We start from the raw sequence: 27,707 nt of genomic DNA on the forward strand, positions 1-27,707 counted from the left end.
CGGTGATATAATTTGCTGCTCATTGATTGCAGTATTCTAGTCTGCATCTCCCCAAGGTAATACTTAACCACTTCAGCCCCGGAAGATTTTACCCCCTTCCTGACCAGAGCATTTTTTGGGATTCGGCACTGCGTCGCTTTAGCTGACAATTGCGTGGTCGTGTGACGTTGTACCCAAGCAAAAGTGATGTCCCTTTTCCCCACAAATAGAGCTTTCTTTTGGTGGTATTTGATCACCTCTGCAGTTTTTATTTTTTGGGCTATAAACAAAAAAAAGCAACAATTTTGAAAAAAAAAGCAATATTTTTTACTTTTTGCTATAATAAATATCCCTCAAAAATATATAAAAAAACAGTTTTTTTCCCTCAGTTTAGGCCGATATGTATATATTTTTGGTAAAAAAATCGCAATAAGCATATATTGATTGGTTTGCGCAAAAATTATAGCGTCTACAAAATAGGGGATTGTTTTATGGCATTTTAATTTTTAATTTTTTTTATTAGTAATGGTGGTGATCTGCGATTTTTATCATGACTGCGACATTATGGCGGACACATTGGACACTTTTGAAACTATTTTGGGACCACTGTCATTTATACACTGATCAGTGCTATAAAAATGCACTGATTACTGTGTAAATGACACTGGCAGGGAAGGGGGTAAACACTAGGGGGCGATTAAGGGGTTAAGTGTGTCCTAGGGAGGTGTTTTAACTGTGGGGGGTATGGGCTTCCACTGACATGAAAGCGATCACTGCTCCCGATCACAGGGAGCAGTGGATCTCTGTCATGTCACAAGGCAGAATGGGGAAATGCCTTCTTTACATAGGCATCTCCCCGTTCTACATCTCCACACCGCAATCGCAGGCCGCAGGCGAACATCGAGTTCCCAGGACCCGTAGGCATGTTCCCGCAGCGTGCGGTGAGCACACACGCGCCCGATAGGCGGCAAATTTAAAGGGACGTACAGGTACGCCTTTTTGCCTGCCTGTGCCATTCTTCCGACGTACAGCTGTGTGCGGCGGTCGGCAAGCAGTAAAAATCTGGCCTGTTAGTGGGTCCTGAGGACAGGAGTTAGTTTTTGTCTTTTTGTTTTTTTATATAGGATATAGATTTTTTTAAATTTTTTAAAAATATTTTGATATATATTTGTGTATGTAGGTGTATATATGTATGTATGTATGTATGTATATTTTTAATTTACATGTGTCTATGTGTTTATTATGGGAGTGGTGACCCTATATATACATAGACATATGAAGTATGCTGTTTATATTTAAAATTTGAATAGTAATTTTAAATCAATTTAGTCCCGTAGCATATATATAATTTTGTTGGTTTATAATAATGGTATTTTTAAACATAATTATGTAATTTTAGATTGTTAGTATAGGTAGTTGTTTTGTATGTTATTATGCTTAGCTTATGATAGATTGTAACCGGAGATTGTCATGTAGGTCTGCGGGTGCTTAGAAAGGTTTAGATCTTACTGCTATTTAGCAGTGAGAGAGACACACACTTCCTGGTCTTGGTATTTGTGTGTCCTGGAGACACAGGCAGAGGGAGGTTCTTTCTGCACTGTAGACTGAGCTGTGGCGATGCCCGGAGGGTTGCTATAGCAACGATACACTACAAATTAGCTTAGCGGGATCAGCCCACCCATCTACAGAGGAAGGCCTGTGATTGGCCGATACGCGTCTAGAAGGGAGGAGCTGATAGTCACGTCCAGCCAAGCACTGTGTATGTGGACACGGTGGTACTACTCTGGAGGTTTTTATGTGATTCTAAAGTTTTTATTTTGTAAGTGCAACTTGTCTATTTGGGGGCTTTGAATAAATTTGTATACGGAGAACACTATGGTCTCTATACTTATTATTTACATGTCCTGAACTCATGGAATCTTGAGCCAAGCTGGGAGATGATCCGCTTCTTTGGATACTAATGAGCTGAGTTACCATTAAGAAAAGAGCCATCTGGATTACCCACCATTGATTGGGAAGATGAAGTGATAGCAAAGAGCTCGTGGGGAGATCCGCATATGAGTTTTGACTCATCTGGGAGGTGAGTGCGCATTTTTACTGGTGGTGGTGTGCACTCCTTTTGAGGACGAACAATCACTGTGGTGGAATTGTGTGGATACACTGATCACAAGAAGAGTTTTTCATGTTTTATTTCTTCATTTTTTCATTTTATGGACTATTCATTTATATGTAGGATTTATTTATTTTAGAGATTTGCAATTTATATATATTTTTACACATAGCACTACATTTATTATTTACTGTCCTAGGGAGGTGTTCTAACTGTGGGGGGTATGGGCTTCCACTGTCATGAAAGCGATCACTGCTCCCGATCACAGGGAGCAGTGGATCTCTGTCATGTCACAAGGCAGAATGGGGAAATGCCTTCTTTACATAGGCATCTTCCCGTTGTACCTCTCCACACCGCAATCGCGGGCCGCAGGCGAACATCAAGTTCCCGGAACCTGTAGGCACGTTCCCGCGGCGTGCGGTGGGCGCACACGCTCCCGATAGGCGGGGGACGTACAGGTACGCCTATTTGCCTGCCTGTGCCATTCTTCCGACGTATGTCCTAAGAAAGGGGAATTGGTGCTGTTCTGCTATATGTGCATTAAATGTGGTTCCTAATAAAATGCATATATAAAACACATATATAAAAAGGAATTGGATGTGAGTGCAACCAATGTGCTCATTAAGATCTATAATTCAGTGCAAAAAAGCTCCACCAACCAATGCTATACAAATAAAAGTGCAATGTGCTAATATATATATATATATATATATATATATATATATATATATATATATATATATATATATATATGTATGTACCCAAAAATTGAAATCTATAAACATTCCAAGTATGAAGAAACTAGTGATATACTTATTAAACCATTTTGGTAGAATCCCCAACGTAAATACGTAAAAAAAGTCCAAATTATAAATCAAGTGATGAAAAAATATACTGAAAGAATTAGTACAAAGTAAAAACAATGTCCCAAAAAAATATTTTTTGTCCTAAAAAAATCGTATGCAGAAAGAATTTCTTGAATGTGTCCCTCTGATGGAAAGACTGTAAAATTAGTGCAGCAAGTGTTCCCCGTCTTCCACTACACCCCCACTCGTGCTCTCACTCACCGGACAGCCCAACCCCTGCAGGGGTAAAAGGCATGCAGATGAACTCCAGCGATGTTGAATCCAGGAAAACGGTCCTCAGCCCACTGTGGTATATCCTTCTATGGTGTTACAGTATCCCCAGTGTTAAACATCCATATGCATCAAGAAAGAGATATATCTCATAGCGTGAGTCCGTAAAAAATGGGTTTATTAATCAAAAAACTTTAAACAGGAGCTAACAGTACTCCACAAGCCGGTTCAGAGCCTGGAGGGCAGTGTAGTTGAGCGTGCGTTCCACCGCCCGCCTGCCTGAAACCGGAAGATTCCACGTAAACCAGACAAGAGATTGACGTATGCGTATCACGAGGCTTGTCTTGTCTGGTTTACGTGGAATCTTCCAGTTTCAGGCAGGCGGGCGGTGGAACGCACGCTCAACTACGCTGCCCTCCAGGCTCTGAACCGGCTTGTGGAGTACTGTTAGCTCCTGTTTAAAGTTTTTTGATTAATAAACCCATTTTTACGGACTCACGCTATGAGATATACCCGTATTTATCGGCGTATAACACGCATAGGCGTATAACACGCACATTCATTTTAAGAGGGAAGTTTCAGGAAAAAAAAAAAAAATTTTAAATAAGGAACTTTAAAGCAAAATAAGGGTCAGTGCCCATCTGCAGCCTCACCATTGCCATCAATGCAGCCTGATCAATGCCCATCTGCAGCCTCACAAGTGCCATCAATGCAGCCTCATCAGTCCACATCAATGCAGCCTCACCAGTCCACATCAATGCAGAAGCATCACCATTGCCATAAGTGCAGCCTGATCAATGCCCATCTGCAGCCTAGAGGGGACAGGGAGAGGGTGGGATGAGCGCCGACAGATTACATACAGTGAGAATCTCCAGGCCCAGGAGACGGGACTTCCTATTACAGAGGCCACCAAGTAAACAGGAGTTTCTCACTGTATGTAATCTGACGACTCTCGTCCTACACCCCTCCCTGTCCCCTCCGAGGCAGCTAAAATTGATGTATTGGCGTATAACACGCACACGCCATTTGCACCCAATTTTCATGGTGAAAAAGTGAGTGTTATACGCCAATAAATACAGTATCTCTTTCTTGATGCATATGGATGTTTAACACTGGGGATACCGTAACACCATAGAAGGATATACCACAGTGGGCTGAGGACCGTTTTCCTGGATTCAACATCGCTGGAGTTCATCTGCATGCCTTTTACCCCTGCAGGGGTTGGGCTGTCCGGTGAGTGAGAGCACGAGTGGGGGTGTAGTGGAAGACGGGGAACACTTGCTGCACTAATTTTACAGTCTTCCCATCAGAGGGACACATTCAAGAAATTCTTTCTGCATACGATTTTTTTAGGACAAAAAATATTTTTTTGGGACATTGTTTTTACTTTGTACTAATTCTTTCAGTATATTTTTTCATCACTTGATTTGTAATTTGGACTTTTTTTACGTATTTACGTTGGGGATTCTACCAAAATGGTTTAATAAGTATATCACTAGTTTTTTCATACTTGGAATGTTTATAGATTTCAATTTTTGGGTACACACATATATACCGTATTTATCAGCGTATAACACGCACCGGCGTATAACACGCACCCCAAGTTTAGGAGGGAATTTTAAGGAAAAAACTTTTAGGAGGGAAGTTTAAGGAAAAAAAACTTACATTTAAATGCCCATCAATGCAGCCTCATCAGTGTTCATCTGCAGCCTTTCCCCAGTGTCCAGTGCAGCCTTGTCAGTGCAGCTTTGCCCCAGTGCAGCCTTGTCAGTGCAGCTTTGCCCCAGTGCAGCCTTGGCCCCAGTGCAGCCTTGTCCCCAGTGCAGCTTTGCCCCAGTGCAGCCTTGTCCCCAGTGCAGCTTTGCCCCAGTGCAGCCTTGTCAGTGCAGCTTTGCCCCAGTGCAGCCTTGTCCCCAGTGCAGCTTTGCCCCAGTGCAGCCTTGTCCCCAGTGCAGCTTTGCCCCAGTGCAGCCTTGTCAGTGCAGCTTTGCCCCAGTGCAGCCTTGTCCCCAGTGCAGCTTTGCCCCAGTGCAGCCTTGTCCCCAGTGCAGCTTTGCCCCAGTGCAGCCTTGTCCCCAGTGCAGCTTTGCCCCAGTGCAGCCTTGTCCCCAGTGCAGCCTTGTCCCCAGTGCAGCCTTGTCCCCAGTGCAGCCTTGTCCCCAGTGCAGCTTTGCCCCAGTTCAGCTTTGCCCCAGTTCAGCTTTGCCCCAGTGCAGCCTTGTCCCCAGTGCAGCTTTGCCCCAGTGCAGCCTTGTCCCCAGTGCAGCTTTGCCCCAGTGCAGCTTTGCCCCAGTGCAGCTTTGCCCCAGTGCAGCCTTGTCCCCAGTGCAGCTTTGCCCCAGTGCAGCCTTGTCCCCAGTGCAGCCTTGTCCCCAGTGCAGCCTTGTCCCCAGTGCAGCCTTGTCCCCAGTTCAGCTTTGCCCCAGTTCAGCTTTGCCCCAGTTCAGCTTTGCCCCAGTGCAGCCTTGTCCCCAGTGGTCCGTGCAGCCTTGTCGCCGCCGACATACAGACGTTTAGTTTGTATTTTTAAACATGGCGCCGCGGAGTTCGGAGGGACTCGGGGGCGCTCATTCAGCTGAACGAGCGCCGCCGAGGACATAGTGACTGGGCGGAGCCGAGATACACATATCCGAGGGTTCTCGGCTATTCTCGGCGCCGTTCACAGTCACGCCCAGTCCCTATGATTGACATAACACAGGTCCAATGGCGGGACTGGGCGTGACTGTGAACGGCGCCGAGAATAGCCGAGAACCCTCGGCTATGTGTATCTCGGCTCCGCCCAGTCACTGTGTCCTCGGTGGCGCTCGTTCAACTGAACGAGCGCCCCCGAGTCCCTCCGAACTCCGCGGCGCCATCTTTAAAAATACAAGCTATGTGAATGTCGGCGGCGATCGCTCTGACACATCACAAAATAGCGGGGATCGGCGTATAACACGCACCCACGATTTTCCCCTTATTTTAAGGGGAAAAAAGTGCGTGTTATACGCCGATAAATACGGTATATATATATATATATATATATATATATATATATATATTTTTTTAGCACATTGCACTTTTATTGTATAGCATTGGTTGGTGGAGCTTTTTTGCACTGAATTATAGCTCTTAATGAGCACATTGGTTGCACTCACATCCAATTCCTTTTTATATATTTGTTTTATATATGCATTTTCTTAGGAACCACATTTAATGCACAAATAGCAGAACAGCGCCAATTCCCCTTTCTTAGGACATCTGTTGATTTGAATTTCACCTAGGTGAAATTACTGTATAGGGGGGCTGCAGTTCTCTCTCTTTTTTTTCCCTTCTTTCCTAAGCACGGAACTATTGTTATTTATTCTTCCGATGTACATCTGTGTGCGGCGGTCGGCAAGCGGTAAAAATCTGGCCTGTTAGTGGGTCCTGAGGACAGGAGTTGAGAACCACTGATGTACAGAATCAGCTTGTTTTGCACATGTAGCAGACCCCAGTAGCTGGAAGCTGCAATAGGGAGAAATTATTGTTGAAGCATATTGAGAGCCTTGAAAGGAGTGGCAAAAATACCTGACAATCTGAACTTGTATTGTTGCATTTTAACCTGTAGAGATAGAAGTGACAAGCCATAAACTGTGCAGATATGATGAATAATTTATTTATATACAATAAGCATTGGTAGATGTATTCCATTTAAAAGAAAAAATACAGTAACAAAAATATTTTCAGCATAATACCTACAGTATAAACGGAAATGTGACAAACAGATTTTGTTGTTGAGTTATAAAGAACACAGAGCCTGATATAACAGAGTACGAGTTGCGTTGTTAACTAAGACAGTAAAAAACTGTACAGTGCAGGCAACACATTACAATAAAATATGGTCAATGAGGCAGTCTTTTTCAATAAATCTGGGGTAGGAGGGAATGGAACTAAAATCTCATAAATCCACCATATCTTTTATCCATTTCTGGTACTTCTTTGGAATAGCTTTCACCGTCTTCATCTGAAGGAAGGAAAGAATCAGCAAAGCGCCTCATGAACCCTCCATATCTTTTCTGGTAGTCCTGCCACCATTCAGGCCTGCCTACTCTTCTCATAAAGCCACCATATCGCTTCTGCAGCTCTTTAGCCTCATCTTCAACATCTGGACTTCTTCTGTAACCTCTCATGAAGCCTCCATACCTTTTGTTCACCTCTCCTTGTGTTTCACTATCAGCATCCGCACCAGTACCTAGAAGCTCTCTGAGAAGATCTGAAGTATCACTGTCAAACTCTTTCTTCATGAAGCCTCCATACTTCTTAGCAAGAACCTCTCCACCTGTAGCTTCTTCCTCTGGTTCAGTATGGTACAGCTCATCCATTTTCTTTTTCATGAAGCCACCATATCGCTTCATAAATCCCCCATATTTTTTGGCTAGTAAGTGGCTATCATCTGTCTCTTTCTCAGCTTCTGACGCATTGTCCTCTTTAGCTGTTTGGAGAAGCTCTTTGCAGGTTCCCCAGGCTTTGGCAGATGGCAGTTGTCCTTCACATTCCAATGTGCATGTCTGTAACAAGAACAACACGTTATACCTCAGCTGTATAAATGCTTGTATAGACAGCCATGAGAAATATATTTATCACAGTCTAATTCCTTTTGTCCCTAGGTATTCTGGTTTCATCCCATTCTCCAAAGACATACTTGTAGATTAATTGTCTAAATTGGCCCTAGCATGTGCATGTATGTATATGAATTAGAGACCTTAGATTGTAAGCTCCTTGAGGGCAGGGACTGATGTGAATATACAATATACCGTATTTATCGGCGTATAACATGCACTTTTTTCCCCTGAGTATACAGTATGCAAAAATTGTGGACACCATATAAATACCTGTAATAAATCTTTTACCAACCATATTAGGATACACATTAACAGTGCCACGGCATTCCAAACAGCCTTATGTAAATAACAGTACTCTAAGCTAATTAGGCTCTGCTTGCTTTCATCTTTGTTGTTCATCTAACATTGAGAGGTTCCTGAGAAGAGGAAAGAGAAGAATGATAATATTGTGCTCATATATTCCAGTCACAGACTGGGACAGGCCCTAGGCCAAACCTGATTGCTTAATAAAGGGCCAGGATCTTGTTGTGCTGTCTCACAGGAATGGCTGGAACATAGGAGAGGATGTTATAAGAAGAATAAGGCTCTACCCCTAAAGTATAGAAGTCCAAGTACATGTATTTCATCACAGAAGTCCAAAGATAACAAAGACAACACATCAAAGTGTTTCAGGTCTATAAGGTTCCCCCTTCATTGGGGCTTAAATAGATGGTTTAGTTGTGTATATATATATATATATATATATATATACAGTATACAGTATATATTGTAAATATACATCAGTATATATATCAGTCATAACATTATAACCACCCACCATAACCCATCAAGGGATTGACTCTAATAGACCTATGAAGATATGCTGTGGTGTCTGGCACCAAGCTGTCAGTAGCAGAGATCCTGTTGGTTGTAAGGTGGGGCCTACATGGATTGGACTTGTTTTTCCAGCATATACCACAGATGCTTGATTGAATTGATATTTGGAGAATTTGGAGGCCAGGTCAACACCTCAAACTCGTTTTTTCTTAAACCATTCTTGAATTCATCAGACCAGGCCACCTTCTTCCATTGCTCTGTGGTTCAGTTCTGATGCTCACGTGCCCATTGTAGGGGCTTTGGCTGTGGGTCAGCATGGGCACCCTGACTGGTCTGCGGCTACACAGCCCCATACACAAAAAACTGCGATGAACTGTATATCCTCACACCTTTCTATTGGAGCCAAACTATTATTTTTTTCAGCAATTTGAGCTACAGTAGCTCTTCTATTGGATTGGATTACACGGGCCAGCCTTTGCTCCCCATGTGCATCAATGAGACTTGGCCGCCCATGACCCTCTTGCTGGTTCACCGGCTTTCCCTCCTTGATCCACTTTTGGTAGGTTCTGACCACTGTAGCTCAGGAACATCCCACAAGAGCTTCAGTTTTGGAGATGTCCTGACCCAGTTGTCAAGCCATTACAATCTAGCCTTGTCAAAAATCACTGAAGTCCTTACGCTTGCTTTTTTTTTTAAGATTTCAACACATAAGCTTCATGGACAACATGTTCACTTGCTGCATAATATATACCATCCACTTTGAGATGCTATTGTAACAAGATAATATCAATGTTATTCACTTTACCTGTCAGTGGTCATAATGTTATTGCTGATTGGTGCAAATATATATATATATATATATATATATATATATATATATATATATATATATATGACACAGAGTTTAGCTTTAATAACTAGTCAACTAGTCCTTAGTGAATAAGGCCATATTGTTCTCAAAAACACTGTAATGCAAAGCAATGCCAGTTTTTGGTAAAATCTGTAATAAGACGAATTTAGAAAGAAAGCAGAGCTGTCCTCAGTAAGGAATCCCTAACAGAGAAACACTTAAAGATTGCAGTAGAAAAGTCCTTACATTTATTATTATTATTATTGTTATACAGAATGTATATAGCACCAACAGTTTGCCCAGTTCTTTACAAAACGGACAGATAGAGTACAGTTAAAATACAATTGAATATACAAGGTTTCAAAGGGCCCTGGTCATTGGAGCTTACAATCTAAAATAATTAGTAGCTGTGTGTGATTGTTGCTAAATATGAAAGATATAGTCAGTGCCACCAAAAAAATAACCTTTAAAATTCTCAAAAATAATCATCGGTATTTTACTGTTAATAGCAAGCACACACTTAAATTGTTAAACTTTCTTAATACCTTTGCAAACTATCTGCTTCCACTATGTTGAAGTTTCTGTGATGAAATATTTATAAAATCATAAAGCTTTAATTTGTAATATGCATCCCATAAAAGCACTTTTATATGTCATTCCAGACTTGATTCTGTTCAGAAGATGATCTCTTTTTTTAACATATTTGTTTGAAGAACCTGAAAAAGCCTGAAGCTGATCTCTTCTGTAGTTTTTTTTTTAATTTTTTGAAACGTCATCTTTTTAAAAGGGGAAAGTACAACTTAATTCCAAAAGAATTACCTTTTACTTAGAGTACCTAGGATGCTGGTAAAAGAATTATAAAAAATAGAGTTTGAAAATGTTGCCTCTATTCTCCCTGAAATGATTGTTGGGCACCCAGGTTTTACCCCCAAAAAACATTATTACTCTGAAATCAATATTATATGTTGCCTGTGTTTTATTAACCATTTGTATTCAAATAATCTAAACAACTCCTTATATTAAAGTGATTCTAAAGGCAGAGAGTTGGTTTTTTTTTTTTTTTTTTTACCTTCCTATGCATTAAGGTAAAAGACCTTCCACTGTCTTTGGCTCCCCCCTTAAACACTTACTTGACACCACTCTTGATCCAGCGCTGTCCACGCTGGCAGCCCCAGTCGATCTCTTCCTGGATTCACAGGCTTTATGGAAAGCAGCGGGAGTAATTGGCACTTGCTGCTGTCAATCAAATCCAGTGAGGAGAGTGCAGGGGGCAAGGCCAAACCGAGCTGTGTGCCTATGGACTCATATAGCCCAGCTCGGGAGCGCACCTACATGAGTGCCCTATAGCAAGCCCCTTGCTATGGAGGCACTCAAAGAAGAGGAGGAGCCCAGAATGCCAGGGGGGACCCCAAAAGAGGAGTGCAATAGTATAACATATTTATTATTTTAATTAAAAAAAAAAAAGCCTTTAAAATCACTTTTTAGCTCATTTGTAAAGCAGGAGCAAATATGTGCTTTATTCTTGAAGGGGTAATTTACAATGGTGGCTTTAAATTACTGCTTATATACAACGTAGATTTAGATTTGGAGTTGGAGGAACTGAGATTAGAAGTTGGAGTCAAGGAAATCCAAAATAAAAAGGTATTCTTGCCTTTTCTTGAACATTGAAACCACATACTGTGTACATCCCCACGACCGAGGCGTTACTGGCCCAACAAACCTTAACCATTCTATTCTAAAGTAATTGTTATCAACATTGCACTATTGTTAAGTTTGTTTTAACCCTATTTCTAAAGAAGGATGATTACACCAATCTTTTTATGCCACAAGTTCTACCGTGACATGTTACTTGTATTTTGATTGTACCAATCCTCTTATACCTCAACATTGTACTGTGACATGTTCATTGTATTCTGTTTACCTCCTCTCCAATAAAATATTTGAACAAGGAACATTGAAACCACTGTTTACCTTACACTGTACATACAAATTGAAGCACGCTGGGGTTGATTTACTAAAGCCAAATAGGCTTTTTGTCTGCACATGATTGGATGATGAAAGTCAGTAGAGCTCCTCCTTATTCACAAAGCTTTGGGGCAAATTCCCTTTACAAAGTGCAAGTTCCTTTGCAAAGTGAACAGTCTTTTTCCCTTAAATCAACTAACTAAATGTAATCATGGCTTTGAGTTCTCTCCACAACTGAGGAGACCAGGTGGACTGGCAATAATTTCTGCATTAGGGCCTATGGGTACGTCCTAGGGTAATACAACATAAACCTGGGATGCATTAACTTTGCAATGTGATATCAGTAGGAGGATGTAGACTATGTAGAATTGCACTTCTTTAAGTAAATACCAAGAAGCTATGGTTGCATTTTCACATACAGTGGTAGGTATTCTGAAAAGAGACCACTCTGAAAGTATATGTTTACCTTTTTTTTTATATCTAGTGGAGCTGCGCTAAAGATATGATCAAAGCTCTTGCTGTCATCTTGTGCTAAGACTGTAGATGTCATTGAGAAACTAGGTATGTAAGCATTTAAAAACTCCAGCACTGCAGTTCTAGCTTTGTGTACTGCCAAGTAGAGGGGTCTACTCTATTCAGGAGCAAACAGGGGCCCAACATCAAAGCTAGGAAGGACATATTCATTTTAACAATGGTACACTTTTTAGAAAAAGCAGGAAAATTGGTGGCTATTTGTGTAAATTTGATCATACAGGTATTATGGATCATTTCATGAGCCCTCCAAAGATCACATTTTAATATCTTTACGCGGAGCTCGTCTACTATCCTGGTCTTACATTTGATTTATTTGCAGTAGTTGTATGTGACGTTCTCCTTTATTTGTATGGGTTTAATACAGCCTGTCCTTGATCTTATTTATAAACATCTAAGGGTGGGCAATGGTAGGTTGTCTTTAGCAGTCCACAGAGAAGTTTTGACTTTCATCTTACACGCAAAGAAAAAGAAATGTTGAAGTATGGCTGGCTCTTGTTGTTGAGGAAATAAAGGACCTCCGCACATCAATTACATCACTGTATGCACAAGTTTTTATTCCACAGAACACCCACCTTCACTGCCAATGTGCTATATGCTGGATGTCCAGTGCGCCGCTGTGCCTTTAAGGAGGGGTAGGCTCCCTCCAGGCTCACCCTCCGCCTATCCTTTATAATGCATGTGCTTCCACTGTTGAGGCTCTCAAAATTTAGAGTTAGGACTGCAGATAATATTGGGGTGCCGTGACGTGGCTCTGCAACGTACGCATGTATTTGCAAATTTGTGCAAACTAAACCCCTGTTTTTAACACATAATATTAAACAGGATAATTCAGTTGATTGCAGACTGGTCAGTAAGCTGAGCTGGGAATTTTCTTTGGTTTTGTTTGACATGGGTTGCCCTTCCATGTGCTCCTTGCTGCAAAGGCCAGTTATAGGTAGGGGCAGTGGCCATTTGTTTGTAGTGCATAGACTGTTTACTCTGGTATCAAAGTTCGATCACCTTAACGATTAAGGCAAAACAACAATCACTTTGAATAAATAGACCAGTCTTGGGCAAGGGAAATTGGCATAAACACAGCTTTACCTAATTCACTAAGCTAAGTGAACATTCTCTACTCCTTAACCACTTGAGTATTATCCTGTATTTACCCCTATATTACCACAATTTTTTTTCTTTTTATTTCTGTGATAGTTTGACTGACAACTACACTATACCCAATTTTTTTTATATATTTTTTGAGACACATGGAGCTTTCCTATGGTGGTATTTATAAAACCACTGGGTTTTTATTTTTTACTATATAAAGGAACAATTCTAATGTTCTGACTGCCTATCACATGTCTTGAGGTCCTACTATTCCAGAACAGTACACACACCCCCAGAATTGTGTCATTTAGTTTAGGATATGCAGTTTGTACAGTGCAGCAGTCAGATTGTAGGGGTCATAACTATGTATTACCAAAAAACAGCTTGCAGATTTCAGTGGTCAGGAGTCAGCGTGCCGTTATGGTGGTGGTTGGTGATGAGTGCCCCTTTAATGTTGGTGGTCAATGGTATGTGCCCCCTTAAATGTTGGTGAGTACCCCATAACTGTCAGTGGTCAATGTGCCCTATTTATGGTCAATATGCCCCCCTGGTCTGTGTACCCTCTTGCTTCTGAATGTTACACATAGTTACAGAGTTAGAGTTTGTCTGGTTGAAAAAATACACCACCACAAAAGTCCATCTAGTTCAATGTGACCTGTTTGTTGTAAGTAAGCCCAAATTTTGTTTGTGGCCAGTGGGAGCAGTGTTACTTACAGAGAAGTGATTGGCAGCAGAGGAGGAAAGGAAGGGAGGACTGTGTTGAGAAATTTTTGTTTACACTTGTGATTTCTGTGATTGGTTCACAACATTCACAAGGCACAGAGCCTGGATCTGTGCATTTTGCCTGTGATCTGTTCTGTCTAATGACAGCTCAATCACGGGTATTTAAAGGGTGCATTGGTGGCTGCTTGTGCAAGTTTGTACAGCTCTCCAGAAAACTGTGTCCACCTGCTGTTTATTTTTTACAGTGGCACATTAAAAGAGAAATATGTTTTTTTTCCCCATTCATACTTACCTAAGTGGATGCAGCATTGGTCCAATGCTGCATCTGTCCCCCGGCACCTCTGCACTGAGAACTGAGTGATCAAACATCACTGATGGCTCAGTTCTCACAGCTCCCTGAGCAGAGAGCTGCTGAATGTCAACCAGCAGCTCTCTGCTCTGCCCCCCCCCGCGCTCACTGGAGTGCTGAGCTGTGGAGGGGCAGGGAGTGGCTGTCTCAGGCTCTCAGTGGCTCGCTGAGAGGTTGAGACGAGTATCAGTCCAGGTACCTGGCGGATCCAGACTTTATTGTCATGATGTCGTGGTGCCTGGACAGATTCCTGTGATGTAAGCAAAACGAGTTCCACTCCTATGATCCATAGGAGAAGCCCAGCCAAACTAGCTCAGGCTGCACTTCTCCTTTAATGTGGTTGAGTAAAGCAACCCAACGGAGTATCACTTACTACTTACTGTAAGCACCATTTGTTTTTATACAGTCCCTGTACTTTTGGTACATATTTCCAACTTGTTTGGCCAAATCAGAATCTACCTTCAGCCAACATATCCCAGCACCTAAAAATTACCACAAAAACACAAGACCCTCAAACAGAGGAATATGCCAGGGGATATGCATGTGGCATGAGGGCAAACTCTGCAAGTCTGGACATAGCAGTCTTCCTACATCTACAAAGTGACAATCATTTCAATATAGAAAGGTCAACATTTTGGACAGAGAGGTGAACTATTTTGCAAGAGGCATGAAGGAGGATATCTACATCAAACCAGAACACCCATCCTTAAACTAGTATGGGGGGGTTTCTACACCATCTAGTTCACATATAAGGCCATTTTAAGATCTCTATTCCAGCATTTTGACAACAATTCACACCTTCAGATGCATCATTTGCACAATTAACACATATTCCAGACTTCCTACCACAATAGTGACTGGATTATGGAAGCAGAACAGGGAGGTTTTACAAATATTTGCTCACCCAATCATGCTCTTGAGCAATCAACATTTTCCTTGACACATTCCATAGTGACTGTGTTGAGATGGCTAAGTTACCTGTTTGGCTATAAATACACAGATATGTTCCCGACACTCATTTAAGCTTGATGTTGCTTGGGTTAGCTAAGTAACATATTTAATGCTACAGCACAAGTTTAGTTGAATGCAACTAACTAGCTATCTGATTGGCTTATTGAAAAATGCAGTGCCATCAGTAGACCAAGGACTTTCCTGGACTGAAGCATCATGGGGTAAGCAAAAAATGCCAGCAACACGAATGCTTCTTCTTGTAAACCTTTATTGGAGCACTAACAGTAGTGCTACATCTGAATTGCTAGCATTTTAGATGTAGTACTGCTGTTAGTGCTCCAATAAAGGTTTACAAAAAGAAGAAGCATTCATGTTGCCGGCAAAAGGTTCATCTTTAAGCCCTTAAAACATGCTGTTTCATAATTACCAAAGACAAAAAACTGATCTGGACAAATATTTCTCGTGTGGCACACTCTTCCTTTTCTTTTTATCCCCAAAGAAAGGGACATTCTTTCCACTGGCCACCAATTTAATAGATAATCCTTTTCAATGATCATCAGTACATGGGGGTTCTTTTCCCAATGGCCAGCAATGTAAAGGGGTCTTCTTCTCATTGGCCAACAATGTAAGGAGCCATTCTCCACTGACCACCAATGTAAGGAAACACTACCCTGACCACCAATGTAAGGGGACACTTCTCAACAGACCACCAATTTAAAGAGGCAATTCTCTACTGATCTTCAATGTAAGGGAGAATTATACTGATCGCCATTGTTAAAGGGCACTTCTTCACTGACCTACAGTGCAAGGGAGCCATTATCCACTTACAACTAAGGGAGCACTCCACTAACCACAAATGTAAAGGGGTATTTCTCTAGTGACTATCAATGTAAAAGAGTAATTCTCCACTAACCATCACAATAAAAAGGCCATTCTTCACTGACCACCAGTGTAAGGGGTCGCTACACTAAACACCCATGGAAGGGAGCACTAAACTTACCACCAAGATAAGGAGTGATTCTTCACTGACCACCAATGTAAGGGGGTAATTCTTACTGATCACCAATGTAAGGAGGGAATTCTTCACTGACCACCAATGTAAGGAGGCAATTCTCCACTGACCACCAATGTAAGGGGGCACTATATTGACCATCAGTATCACTAATCTCAAATGTAAAGGAGATACTACAATTTTCACTGTGTATGTTTTTTAATGTTATTACTATTCATTTCATAAAGTTTAACTGAAAATAATTTTGTCATATAGAGCAAAGAGGTATTTAAATTTTCTAGATAACCCTTCTCTCCCTATTGGTTTTGGCTCACACACTATTCTAAGCAGGGATAAATCCTTCTGGCCGCAAATTAGGCCAAAAAATTTGTTCATTTCATTCTCAAACTTTCACACTACACACGGCCAGAGGAGAGGCCTTTGGTTTCTCTATCTGCAGCTACAGAGTTTCTACTGCTCTCTTGTATCGAAAAACTACCATCCACCTGCCACGTACAGAATTTGAGTAGTTGTGCATAACTTCTGAGCCTTCAACCCACACTATATCTAAGGTCAACAAAATATTATCTAGTTTAGATTCACCAGGTTTACCCACATACACAGTAAAGTGGATGATGGAATTAGGACGTCCAATTCAGGAAGGGGATGGGATCAAATCTTCAATAATACCCATACATTTTCAATGGCTTGTGACACTCAGGAACGTAACTTTAAATTGATATCAAGATGGTACCATACTCCAGTCAATTTACACCACATCTTTCTATCTCAGTCGGAATTGTGTTGGCGCTGTAATGTCTCTATGGGAGATTTCGTTCATGTTTGGTGGGCTTGTCCTCCTATTAATACGGTAAACTATGAAAATATGTAATAAATCTTTACAATCTAGTTACAGGCGAGTCAGTTCCTAATTCTGCAGAAGAGACCCTTGAGGAAATCTCTTCTCTGTTTCTTTATCTCACCAGTTAGACATCTAATTCCTAGGTATTGGAAGTCATCTACTACTCATTCATTTATGGAGTGGATTGAGACTCTGAATGGTATTTTGCTTATGGAAGAATCGGTAGCTGAAAATAATGATACTACAGAAAAGTTTAAAAGGGTTTGGTTAACCTGGTTAACATTTAAGGACTCATCAAAGCTACTGGATTTTGTGGCTGAGCTTCCTTGAGGCTTAGATACAAGTATCATCCATTCAGAACCTGTGAGTGATGAAGGGAAAACTCCCAGAATTCCCATCCCCCTTCCCTTCCACCCCCCTTTTTTTTTTCACTCCCCACATTTTTTTTTTAAAGAGTATTTAAAACGTCTCTACAATGGCGATTTAAGACATAGTGATGAAGAACTATGGACCATTCTTTATTTATATGTTTTGTCATTGTTTGTAAAACTATATGAAATGAATAAACAGATATATGATAATAATATTTCAAATGAAAGCTGTCCTTCCCAAGTACTTAGCAGTGGAAAATCACCGATTTCTGGCACCTTTTAATATAAATTTGCATGTCCTCTGCTGAAAACCGCATAGCAGCTGTGGATGCTTCTTTGTGTCTGAACACTAGACAATCATTCAAAATCTGATTGGATTTCTGTATTCCATTGTGACATTAGTTCACATACAAAAAGCCTGAATCACATTTTTTTGATTACGGAATGGCTACAATTCTAAATATTTATTTGGGTGTGTCATATTTCTTTTAAGCTTTTTCCCAAGAAAACATTATTTCTAGTCACGTAAAAAAGGAATCCTTGGTGGTATTTGCAGGAGCCCAATTCTTCCTCAAGATAACCACCAGTGAATATATGCAGATGTTTACAGATAATGTAACAGTTAAAGACATTGCTACATATACAAATATCAATGTTTTCGCCAGATATAACAATCTTCCCTGGTCATTTAAAAATGTAATGGATTTCCTGCCATGTTGTAAACAACAAAGAGTCAAGGTAGTCCCTAGCAATTCATTAGAGATCTGCTTTTTGCAATTTAGCACAGTTAATGGTTGGAGTTATGCTTCAGCACTGTTTGCACTGAGTTAGGAAATAAAATTTTATATGATGATATTAGATGCATGGTTTTAAGCAGGTGATATATTACTTGTCTAATATATCTGTATATTGTAGACTAGTGTACCCTTTGTAATGATAATTATTTAATAAAAAAAATCATGTTGAAAAGCAGAATAAATCTTTGTTATTTCGCCTAGACTAGATTAGTTCAGATGGCATTTAATTTTTATACAGTGGGAATAATTCCTGTGTTCTACTATTCCTAAATGAGGAATAGGGAGTTACATAATGGGTCTAGAGAAAGTACTTTTGTCAGCTGGGCAGTTTATGGATTGTTGGTAATAAACTGGTAGGAAATCCATCTCTGATAAGTTTAGCTGTGAATATTTCTAAAAGTGCATACAAATGTACACCCAACATCCATTGCACTGGTTATAGTCACTGCAGAACTCTGCTATTTATCATGTCACAGTTCACTGTCATTGGTTACTGTTAAAAAATAAATATAAATAAAAGGCAGGAATCAAGACTTTAAGCTCAAATCCTATGTTTGAAAAATCCGAGGCATTGCAAGGCAGAGAGGTGAACAAAAAATAACTTGTAAACTGAATTAATTGCTTATTTTGGGCTGCTATGTTTATACCAATGCTTGTATATTATTCATTATGCTTAATGGAAAGTGTAAACCATACTGCTTGCTCTCATAAACTGTAGACAGACAGAGTTCGGAAGACCACTCTTGATAAATGCAATGCAAAAATGACATCTAGCTTGAGCTCATTATCCTATGTAAAGGATTATTTGCATAAATAACTATATGCAGTTGTACTTACATCCGCAATGTGCAAAATGTAACATTTGTCATTATACAGTCTTTATATGGCTAATTAGGCTTGCTTTAAGATCTCAAATGTCAAGGGAAGTTGAAGTTGTGCTTTATTATATATTCTATATTATTTTAGCAGAATGCTAAAATAATATAGAATAATTATGAATGTTAATCAGTTACTAAAATAGAGAGTTTTCCCTAAAATCTTTCTTTACTACATAAGATATAACGGATTATGCTAGCATGCCATAAAAGGTTTAGCTTATAACATATGTTGTGACGTTCAAGAGTGCCTTCATGAAATGTGTTGTTATCTATAGGATTGATATACGATTATGGTATATTGCCATGCTGACTCATCAGGTGGTGAGTAACTGTAGACATTGATTAATGATCTCTTTATGTCAGAAGCGCATACTCTTATATTGTCCATGATAATATCAGTTAATGATGACTATATGCCATAATACTACAGAGATTATTCTACAGCCCATTCATTTAATGACAATTAAATGCAATATGTTGCAAACAGTGAGACTGTTCTAGAACAATGGTGAAATGTTCCTTTAAATTGTTTGTGTCAGTCATGAAGCATTGTCTAACTTAATATTAAAGTCTAATAAGTCCATTCATTATCTTTTATGTCTAAAAACAGATAATGCAATCAACTATTTGGTAGTTCATTGAATTCTTCATAGTTCATTGAATATTTTTATATAGGGATTTTTAATGTATAGATGACAATCAGTCATGGCTATACAACATTGCACTTATCACTTCCTATTCTTAATAATAGCATCACATAAAGTAAAGGAGACACTATGATTATAAGATCATAAGAAAATATGTCTTCAACAAGTACCAAGATTGTTTTCTTGCCAATTGGTCTAAATATGCAAAGTGGGCTAGAAATAAAGTTTGTACCAGTGTCTGCTGATTTGTGGTGCTTTTGGAGACAGTGCTAACTACCAAAGCAATGAAGTGCCAAGGCACCAGCAGCTTTATGGTGGTATATTAAACTGTGATGATCAGTATGAATTTGATATTCTTTGCAGGCATACTATTTGTAGCAAACATATTTTTAGACCTTAATAATTTACAAAAAAAAAAAAACACTTTAAAAAGTATAAAACCACTTTATATTTACTATATTAAAAACATATTTATTGTTTTTTTTTAAATAAATGGCAATTTCTTAAACTATGAATAATTATGTATATTATATATATGATATGTTATGTATATTAACTCTCTAACACTACATTTAATATAACCATAGCTACACAGGAATTGATAATATATTGTGGTATATACTATCTCCCTCTCAAGACTAAGTATAAGGATACAAAGAACCTTTGATCTTGCAGTAGGTACATAGAAGGTCATCAAATATATAGAGTATTTTGACATACACTCCAAAGTGTATAGAAAATTGTGCTTTAAGAATTCAGTTTGATAATGTTGTGAAGGTCAGAAGAGCATCACACATACCCTGGCAACAATTCCTAATAGTAGGAAATACACACTTCCTTTTTTTTTATAGGTCAATGTATTGTGTTTTGATCCAGCAGAAGGAAGACATGTGTGTGTCCTTTCATAAGAGTTCAGAGAAAGCAGAATTGTAAAGATTGACAAGGGAGCTGCAGGATTGTAAGGCATGACAAGGGAACTGCAGAACTGTAATAATTGATAAGGGAGCCACAGGGTTATAATGAATGACAAGGGAACTGCAGAACTGTAATAATTGATAAGGGAGCCGCAGGGTTGTAAGGAATGACAAGGGAACTGCAGGATTGTAAGGAATGCCAAAGGAGCTGCGGGACTGTATAAAATGCCAAAGGAGCTGTAGGATTGTAAGAAATGCCAAGGGAGCTGCAGAATTGTAAGGCATGCCAAGGGAGCTGTAGGATTTTAGGAAATTCCAAGGGAGCTACAGGACTGTATAAAATGCCAAGGGAGCTACAGGACTGTATAAAATGCCAAGAGAGCTCTAGGATTGTGAAGAATGCCAAATGAGCTGCAGGACTGTTAGGCATGCCAAGAGAGCTGTAGGACTGTAAGGTATGCCAAAGGAGCTGCAGAGTTGTAAGGTTGACAGGTAGCTACAGGATTGTAATGACTGATAAAGGGAGTTGCAGGATTGTAAGGAATGCCAAAGGAGCTGCGGGATTATAATGAATGCCTAGAGAGCTGCAGGATTGTAAGGATTGAAATGGATGCTGCAGGATTATAATGGTGAATAAGAGAGCTGCAAGAATATACATATTGAAAGGGAGTTACATCAGCTTCTATATGTATTCCCAGTAACACTGTACCTATATATACCATTACAGTCTACCATCAAATAATATATACCTTTCTCAATCTTATTAGGTGCTGGTAAAAATAATTCTGGTGTATTACTTTAGGCTTTAGTTGCAATTTACATGATATTTGATTCGCCATTACTTTTCTATTACATATGGTGACTTTTCTTCTATACTCACAATGCTATACACATATATAAGACCATCTTGTATGTCTACAATGATGACTAACTTTAGTAAAAACAATTCAGAAAAGGATCAGCTATATAGCTATAATAAACATCACTTTCACTAATTCACTAAGGGTATTTCAAGCTGAGGGTGACAGTTCTGTCTGCTAAATTCAGAAGGACAGTATATATATATATATATATATATATATATATATATATAGACTTTATGTACTTATGTAGGAAATAATTTGAGGAAATAAGGGAAAGGGGAGACATGATTGAAAACTTTCATAATGTTAAGGATGTGAATACGGTTCAGGGATATATTTTCAATATGAAGCTAAGATCAAGAACAAGAGAACATAACCTCAAATTACCATGGAGGAAAGTAAAAAAAAAAAAAAAATCTTAGAAGGTGTTAATTTACTGAAAGGGTAGATAATATTTGCAATAGACTTTCAGCAGAAGTAGTTGGTCAGTCAACAGTAAGTGGACTCAAACGTGCTTGGGACAAACATAGGTCTAAACACAAAAAGGTTTAAAAAAATGGGGCAGACTGGACCAGTTGATCTTTTTTCTTCCAATGCTTTCCTATGGTTATATAGATATATATCTATATATATATATAGATATAAATATATCTATATACATATAGATATATATCTATCTATAGATCTATATATATATAGATCTATATATATATAGATCTATAGATCTATATATATATAGATATATACTTTTTTTTCTTTTTTTGCAGATAGTACACTTTGCACAAAAAACTCTCCAACGGATATATTTTATTTAAAATTTACGTGGAGTTGATTTACTAAAACTGGAGCGTGCAAAATCTTGTGCAGCTATGCATAGAAGTCAATCAGCTTCCAGTTTTTTTGTAAAAGCTTACTTGAACAAGCTGAAGGTAAAAGCTAATTGGCTACCATGCACAGCTGCACCAGATTTTGCACTTTCCAGTTTAGTAAATCAATCCCATGGTCTTTTAGAAGTACCTATGTATACTTAAAGAATACAGGGAAAATATTTCCAGACTTCAGGGGTCATTTTGGATACACCTGGCATTCACCAGGGGTACTTGGCAAACATCTGGTGTAGTAGAAGGCTAGACAACACAGATTTTGCACTCTCCAACTGAAGTAAATCAACTTCATAGTCTTTTAGAAGTACCTACGTATACTTAAAGAATGCAGGGAATATATTTTCAGACTTCAGGGGTCATTTTGGATACACCTGGCATTCACCAGGGGTACTTGGCAAACATCTGGTAAAGTAGAAGGCTACACAACACTGATTTTGCACTCTCCAGTTTTAGTAAATAAACCCCATGATCTTTTAGAAATACCTTTGTATACTTAAAGAATGCAGAGACTATATTTCCAGGCTTCAGGGGTCACTTTAGAAACACCTGACATTCATCAGGGGTACTTGGCAAACATTTGCTGTAGTAGAAGAAAGCTACACAACACAGCAGAGTTGATAGACACTGCTTGAGAATTACAATGTAGAGCTAGCATGCTGTCCAAGGTGCTGAACTGCTGCCTGCCGCAAATTGGGCACATCGAAGTATTTCTAAAGAACCTTCAACTTCCTAAGCTCACCAAATCACAGAACTTGCTACTTTTAACTCACCAAAGCGTTGATTTCAGTTGCTTGTCCCAAATGGTAAGTACAGGAAGCGCAATCTTTGCTGCAATCTGCTCGAATTGTCACATACAGGTAGGTGGTAATGGCAAGGACTAAACAGCAGTGTCTGCTAACCAGCGTGATAGACTGCAAAAAAGAACACAGAAAAAAAAACAAAAAAAAAAACACGTTATATGGCTTGCATATACCGTCAAGTCACATATATAACTGTTAGAAGATAAGGGTTAATGTACAGGAGATGAGTGTGCATCCTGTACACAACACATAGACATGATGAAGTCTGCACAGGTATGTGAATGTATGGTGATACTCACTTGCATGGCTCCGTGTTAGCGCTGTAGTAGATGGACCACTACAGCCGGCTCAGTACTGCTGCGATGCTGGATGGGACCGATCAGGGAATTATTTATAGAGGAGCAAAGTAGTGGAGGTCTCTAGAGAAAGTGTGAAGACAAGGAGCAGCAGCTTGCGGGTGTTGCTGATCAGCAGAAACCTGTGCAAGTCTTGTAAGTGATCTCCCCTCCTCTACTTTTCTATGAGAGAGAGAGAGAGGGAGAGAGAGAGAGCTAAGGAGAGAGCGAGGGAGAGAGCGGCAGCAGTGACACCGTCTACGAGCCTCTCTCCATAAATGGACGTGTGTGTGGTTGGAGGGCTCGTTAGAGGAATCACAGCGCTGGGCTTCTTTATAATTAGTTAAAGAAGAGAGCAGACCGCTTCCCCCAATAGCCTGTAGGCTCCATCTGACGCATCTCTTACGAAATCTCTTTATGGATTTCGCAGTCATTGCCCCATAAGTTCTTATAATTAAGCAGAGTCATGATCGCTATCACAAGTGCTGGGGGAGGCTCATAAGTGGGACTCAGAAACGTGACAGATGAAATATTGGTTCATGTTCAATAGCTATTGAGAGCATAATTACAAGTGTCAGCAAGCACACAAAAGCTGCTGTGTTTAGAATGAGCTATACTGGTTTCTTGGTATTGTAGGTGGATTATTGGCTTTAAATGAAGTTCCTGTGCACGATGTTGTGCTTTAGATATAGTACAGGCATATTTATTTTTCATGATCTCCCGGTGGGAAAGGAGCACGTTGTGAGCACTCTACAAAGTATGGGTGACAGCTCTGAGCAGGAGTTTCTAGCAGCAGTTAGCATATTTGTCCTGTAGAGGGCGCTCGTTTCCTACTTCACGCTGCATGGAAACTTGCGAAGAAAAGAAGAAGCACTTGAGTAAAAGGCAATAGAAAGGAAGAAGGTATTAAGCCCAACACAATCAAATGTTGTAAGGGTGTGTATTATATAAAGTTTTCATCGTATAAGCTCATATTATATAAAGCTTTGAAGATTCAGATTAACAAATTATTATTTCAATGATTTAATTAGTTACACAAAAACAAAAAAAAAACCACGATTGAACACCTAGGGCAGGGATATGCAATTAGCGGACCTCCAGCTGTTGCAGAACTAAAAGTCCCATGAGGCATAGCAAGACTCTGACAGCCAGAGGCAGAGGCATGATGGGACCTGTAGTTTTGCAACAGCTGGAGGTCCGCTATTTGCATATCCCTGACCTAGGGGCTACTTCCTCATGGTTTATTGTAAAGCTAAAGCAGTGTCAAAAGAGGCAGAAATCTACATGACTCTCAGTCCTCCTTCCCTCTTAAAGTTATGTCACCACCATCCCTCCAATACCTATACTCTCCCAATCCAACACACAATAACCACCTCCTAATACTACAAAATTATCGTCCTCCCATTAGAAGCTGAGACAGAGGTGACTGCATAAGCTGAACCCCCCTAAACTGATGGAACCCCTGATTAATGTGCACCTGAACGCTTAAAGAACCTATATTCCATGAAGATCATGGAACCAAAAGTAAACTAAAAAAACCTGTATGTGGTAGCACTCCACAATAGGCGAATGCAGTACATAACCAAGATACAGATAGTCCTATGGAGTATGGAGAGCACCGCAGCTAGATGGAATGTAACATCTCTGGCATGAGAGTAAGAACAATTCCTCCAAGATCATCAGAAATATATGATGTATTGATAGGGCTTAAACAAGAGTATACATCGCTGTTGACTACTCCAGTCTATAAATACAGTGTTGAACTGAGCCACTCCAGTGATTGCATAGTTTGCCACCAGCAACAGTAAGACACAGTGTACTGGAAATGATATAGTGGAACCACACCAGCGGAACACAAGTGAATGCACCTTTGTGCAAAAAGCAGATCGTTGTGACTCCCATATGCTGTAGCCGGTATGGCCAGTGCTATACTTAGGTCCCAATCACTATGGGTACCTTGCTGCACTGCCAATAGGACCAGTCTACCTGTGCTAGGGGTCAGGGTTACTCACAGTCCCGCTGTAGCTGTCTCACGGTTCCAGTGTAGATCACAATCTTCGAGCATCCAGGCTCTGAGTACACTGACAGATGATATGGAAGTGATGGTGGTAGACAACAAATAGTCAGCAGGTAAACGCAGTAGTCCCATAGATGAGCAGAATATAGTATACTGATGGCGGCTGATATCTTGTAGATGGACATTACTTGAGTCAGTTCTCAGTGCCTCCAAGGGATTCTGGTGTAGGATCCAATGATGGATAATAGCGTGCGGTGCATCAGGGGGGTGTGTGGGGTGCCCGTCCTTGTGTTGTGTCTACATGTTTCGTTCTGCCCCAGGAACTTCGTCAGGAAGTATAGCCCCTGGGTGTTCAATCGTGTTTCTTTTTTGTTTTTTGTTTTTGCAGTATTCTATATGCGGAGACACCCTCTCCTTATTTTTGGGTGGCATCCCTTTCCAAATCCAACCTTGATTAGGCTCCCAGGTCCACACTCTGTTTGTCTGGTATTTGATCACCTCTGCGGTTTTTATTTTTTGCGCTATAAACAACAAAAGAGCATCAATTTAAAAAAAAAAACAATATTTTACTTTTTGCTATAAAACATATCTAATAAACACATGTAAAAAATCTAATTACTTCATCAATTTAGACCAATATGTATTCTGCTACATATTTTTGGTAAAAAAATCCTAATAAGCACATATTGATTTCTGTTTACATAGGCAGACCGCAGTTCTGCCTCTCTCAGGAACGATCGGCCGGCGGATGTTGGGCTCCCCCTCTGACCCCCTCTGTCCAATCAGCGCGTGATCGGGTCTCCAGCGGCGCGCGTGCCCACCCCCTAGAGGCTATTGCACGAAATGACATACAGGTACGTGATTTCGCACTCTACTAAGACATTGGCTGGAAAGGGGTTAACATCTAGGGCAATCAAAGGATTAAATGTGTGCCTAACCAGTGTTTTGGTGTACACTGTGTGCCGTTTTTACTAGGGGAAAAAATGGATTCTAGTCCCTGCTTTGCAGGTAAACAGAATCCTTCCCTTCCCCCTTGTCAGAATGCCTGCAGGTGGAAATGCCAAATCACGTATATATACAGGATCCAGCACATAGCCACCACCCTGTAGCAGTAAAACTGTTATAGGGCGGTCAGCAAGTGGATATTCAAAGTAGAAATAATCCTTTTTTTTGTTTCCGATGAAGCAGGGAAAGGTTAGAACCTCAGTCAGATTTTTATAGCTCTCTATGTTCCCACTGGGGAGATTTATGCTTATCATATACTAGTAGAATTTCAAGTGAGCATATTCGAATGAACATTCATATGTAAATTCCTTGTATGTTAGACGACTGGATGGATGTCGTCTGAAAATCTCACTTATTTTTAGAATGAATGTAATTTCAGAATGAAAAGCCACATACACTGTTCAAAATTTGCCCATTCGAGAAACATTTTCTATCCTGCTCCTTCAAATCTTCCGTTCACTATAATAAAAAATAATGATCGATTTGCCCCCACTCCTGTAAAGCATGTATAGAAATCAGGAAATTGTGGAAAGAGATGGCCCAGAAGACAGGAAGCAATCACATCATGAAAGGAGATTTTTCAAGAAAGATTATATTGGATTGTCCGTTGTATTGTTTGTATTGCTATTAGAATGCTGATGTTATAAAATTAAAGCATGCCCTGTGACCATAGAACCCCTTTAAATAATGATTTTATAATAATATGCTTTAAACACATTTTGACTTTGTGTAGGCTACTAATGTCATAATTTGGTCTCATTTCAGGTGTACAATCCTCAGATGCAATTTTGAGATTTTGGATGATGTACATATTCTTCTCTAAAATAATAAAATGCTGCAATTTTTTTTTTATTACTGGGCAGCTGGTTACAGTCAGATGAAGGTTCTCTCAGCCCAAGGATAATCCCATGGTGACTCTTGAAGTAGCTATACTGGGTTCTTATGCACCCTTAGTAACCTTATGTACCGGGGTCTTCAATTGCATGGCTGAATCGTGTGATTAAAGGTAACTACATTGCAAGTCTGGAATCACACAAGAGCAAAAAATTGCACTCCATTCACTTACTCACCGCATACTCCCTTGTGGGGTAACCTTTCCCTTCTTCACCTACACAGTTTGCTCACCTCTAAAGTGACAGCTGGGAAAGCTGAACCTTTAAAGAGTTGGTAGTGGAGGTCCTTAATAAAGTGTGTGACTTACAAATGGGACAACACCCAGATGTTGTTGATGGGAAAGGTTTAGAGGTGAGTCATTATGTTAAAACATTTATCTTCTACACTGTTCTCTGCTCAAAGGGAAATCATGCTTCACTGGAAGCTGGCC

General features: G+C 39.9%; 1 protein-coding gene across 1 annotated transcript; it reads right to left on the reverse strand.

Annotated features, from left to right (window-relative positions):
* Positions 1-6,783: 6,783 nt before the first annotated feature.
* On the reverse strand, positions 6,784-23,751 carry PENK (proenkephalin). Its single transcript, XM_073631657.1, has 3 exons — positions 23,326-23,751; positions 22,997-23,137; positions 6,784-7,691 (listed from the first exon to the last, which is right to left on the reverse strand). Exons 1-3 carry the CDS (start codon positions 23,329-23,331, stop codon positions 7,074-7,076), a joined length of 765 nt encoding a protein of 254 aa, XP_073487758.1. The 5' UTR covers positions 23,332-23,751; the 3' UTR covers positions 6,784-7,073.
* Positions 23,752-27,707: the final 3,956 nt, after the last annotated feature.

Source organism: Aquarana catesbeiana, linkage group LG05 (assembly GCF_042186555.1).
Source record: "Aquarana catesbeiana isolate 2022-GZ linkage group LG05, ASM4218655v1, whole genome shotgun sequence".
Classification (NCBI taxonomy): Eukaryota; Metazoa; Chordata; class Amphibia; order Anura; family Ranidae; genus Aquarana; species Aquarana catesbeiana.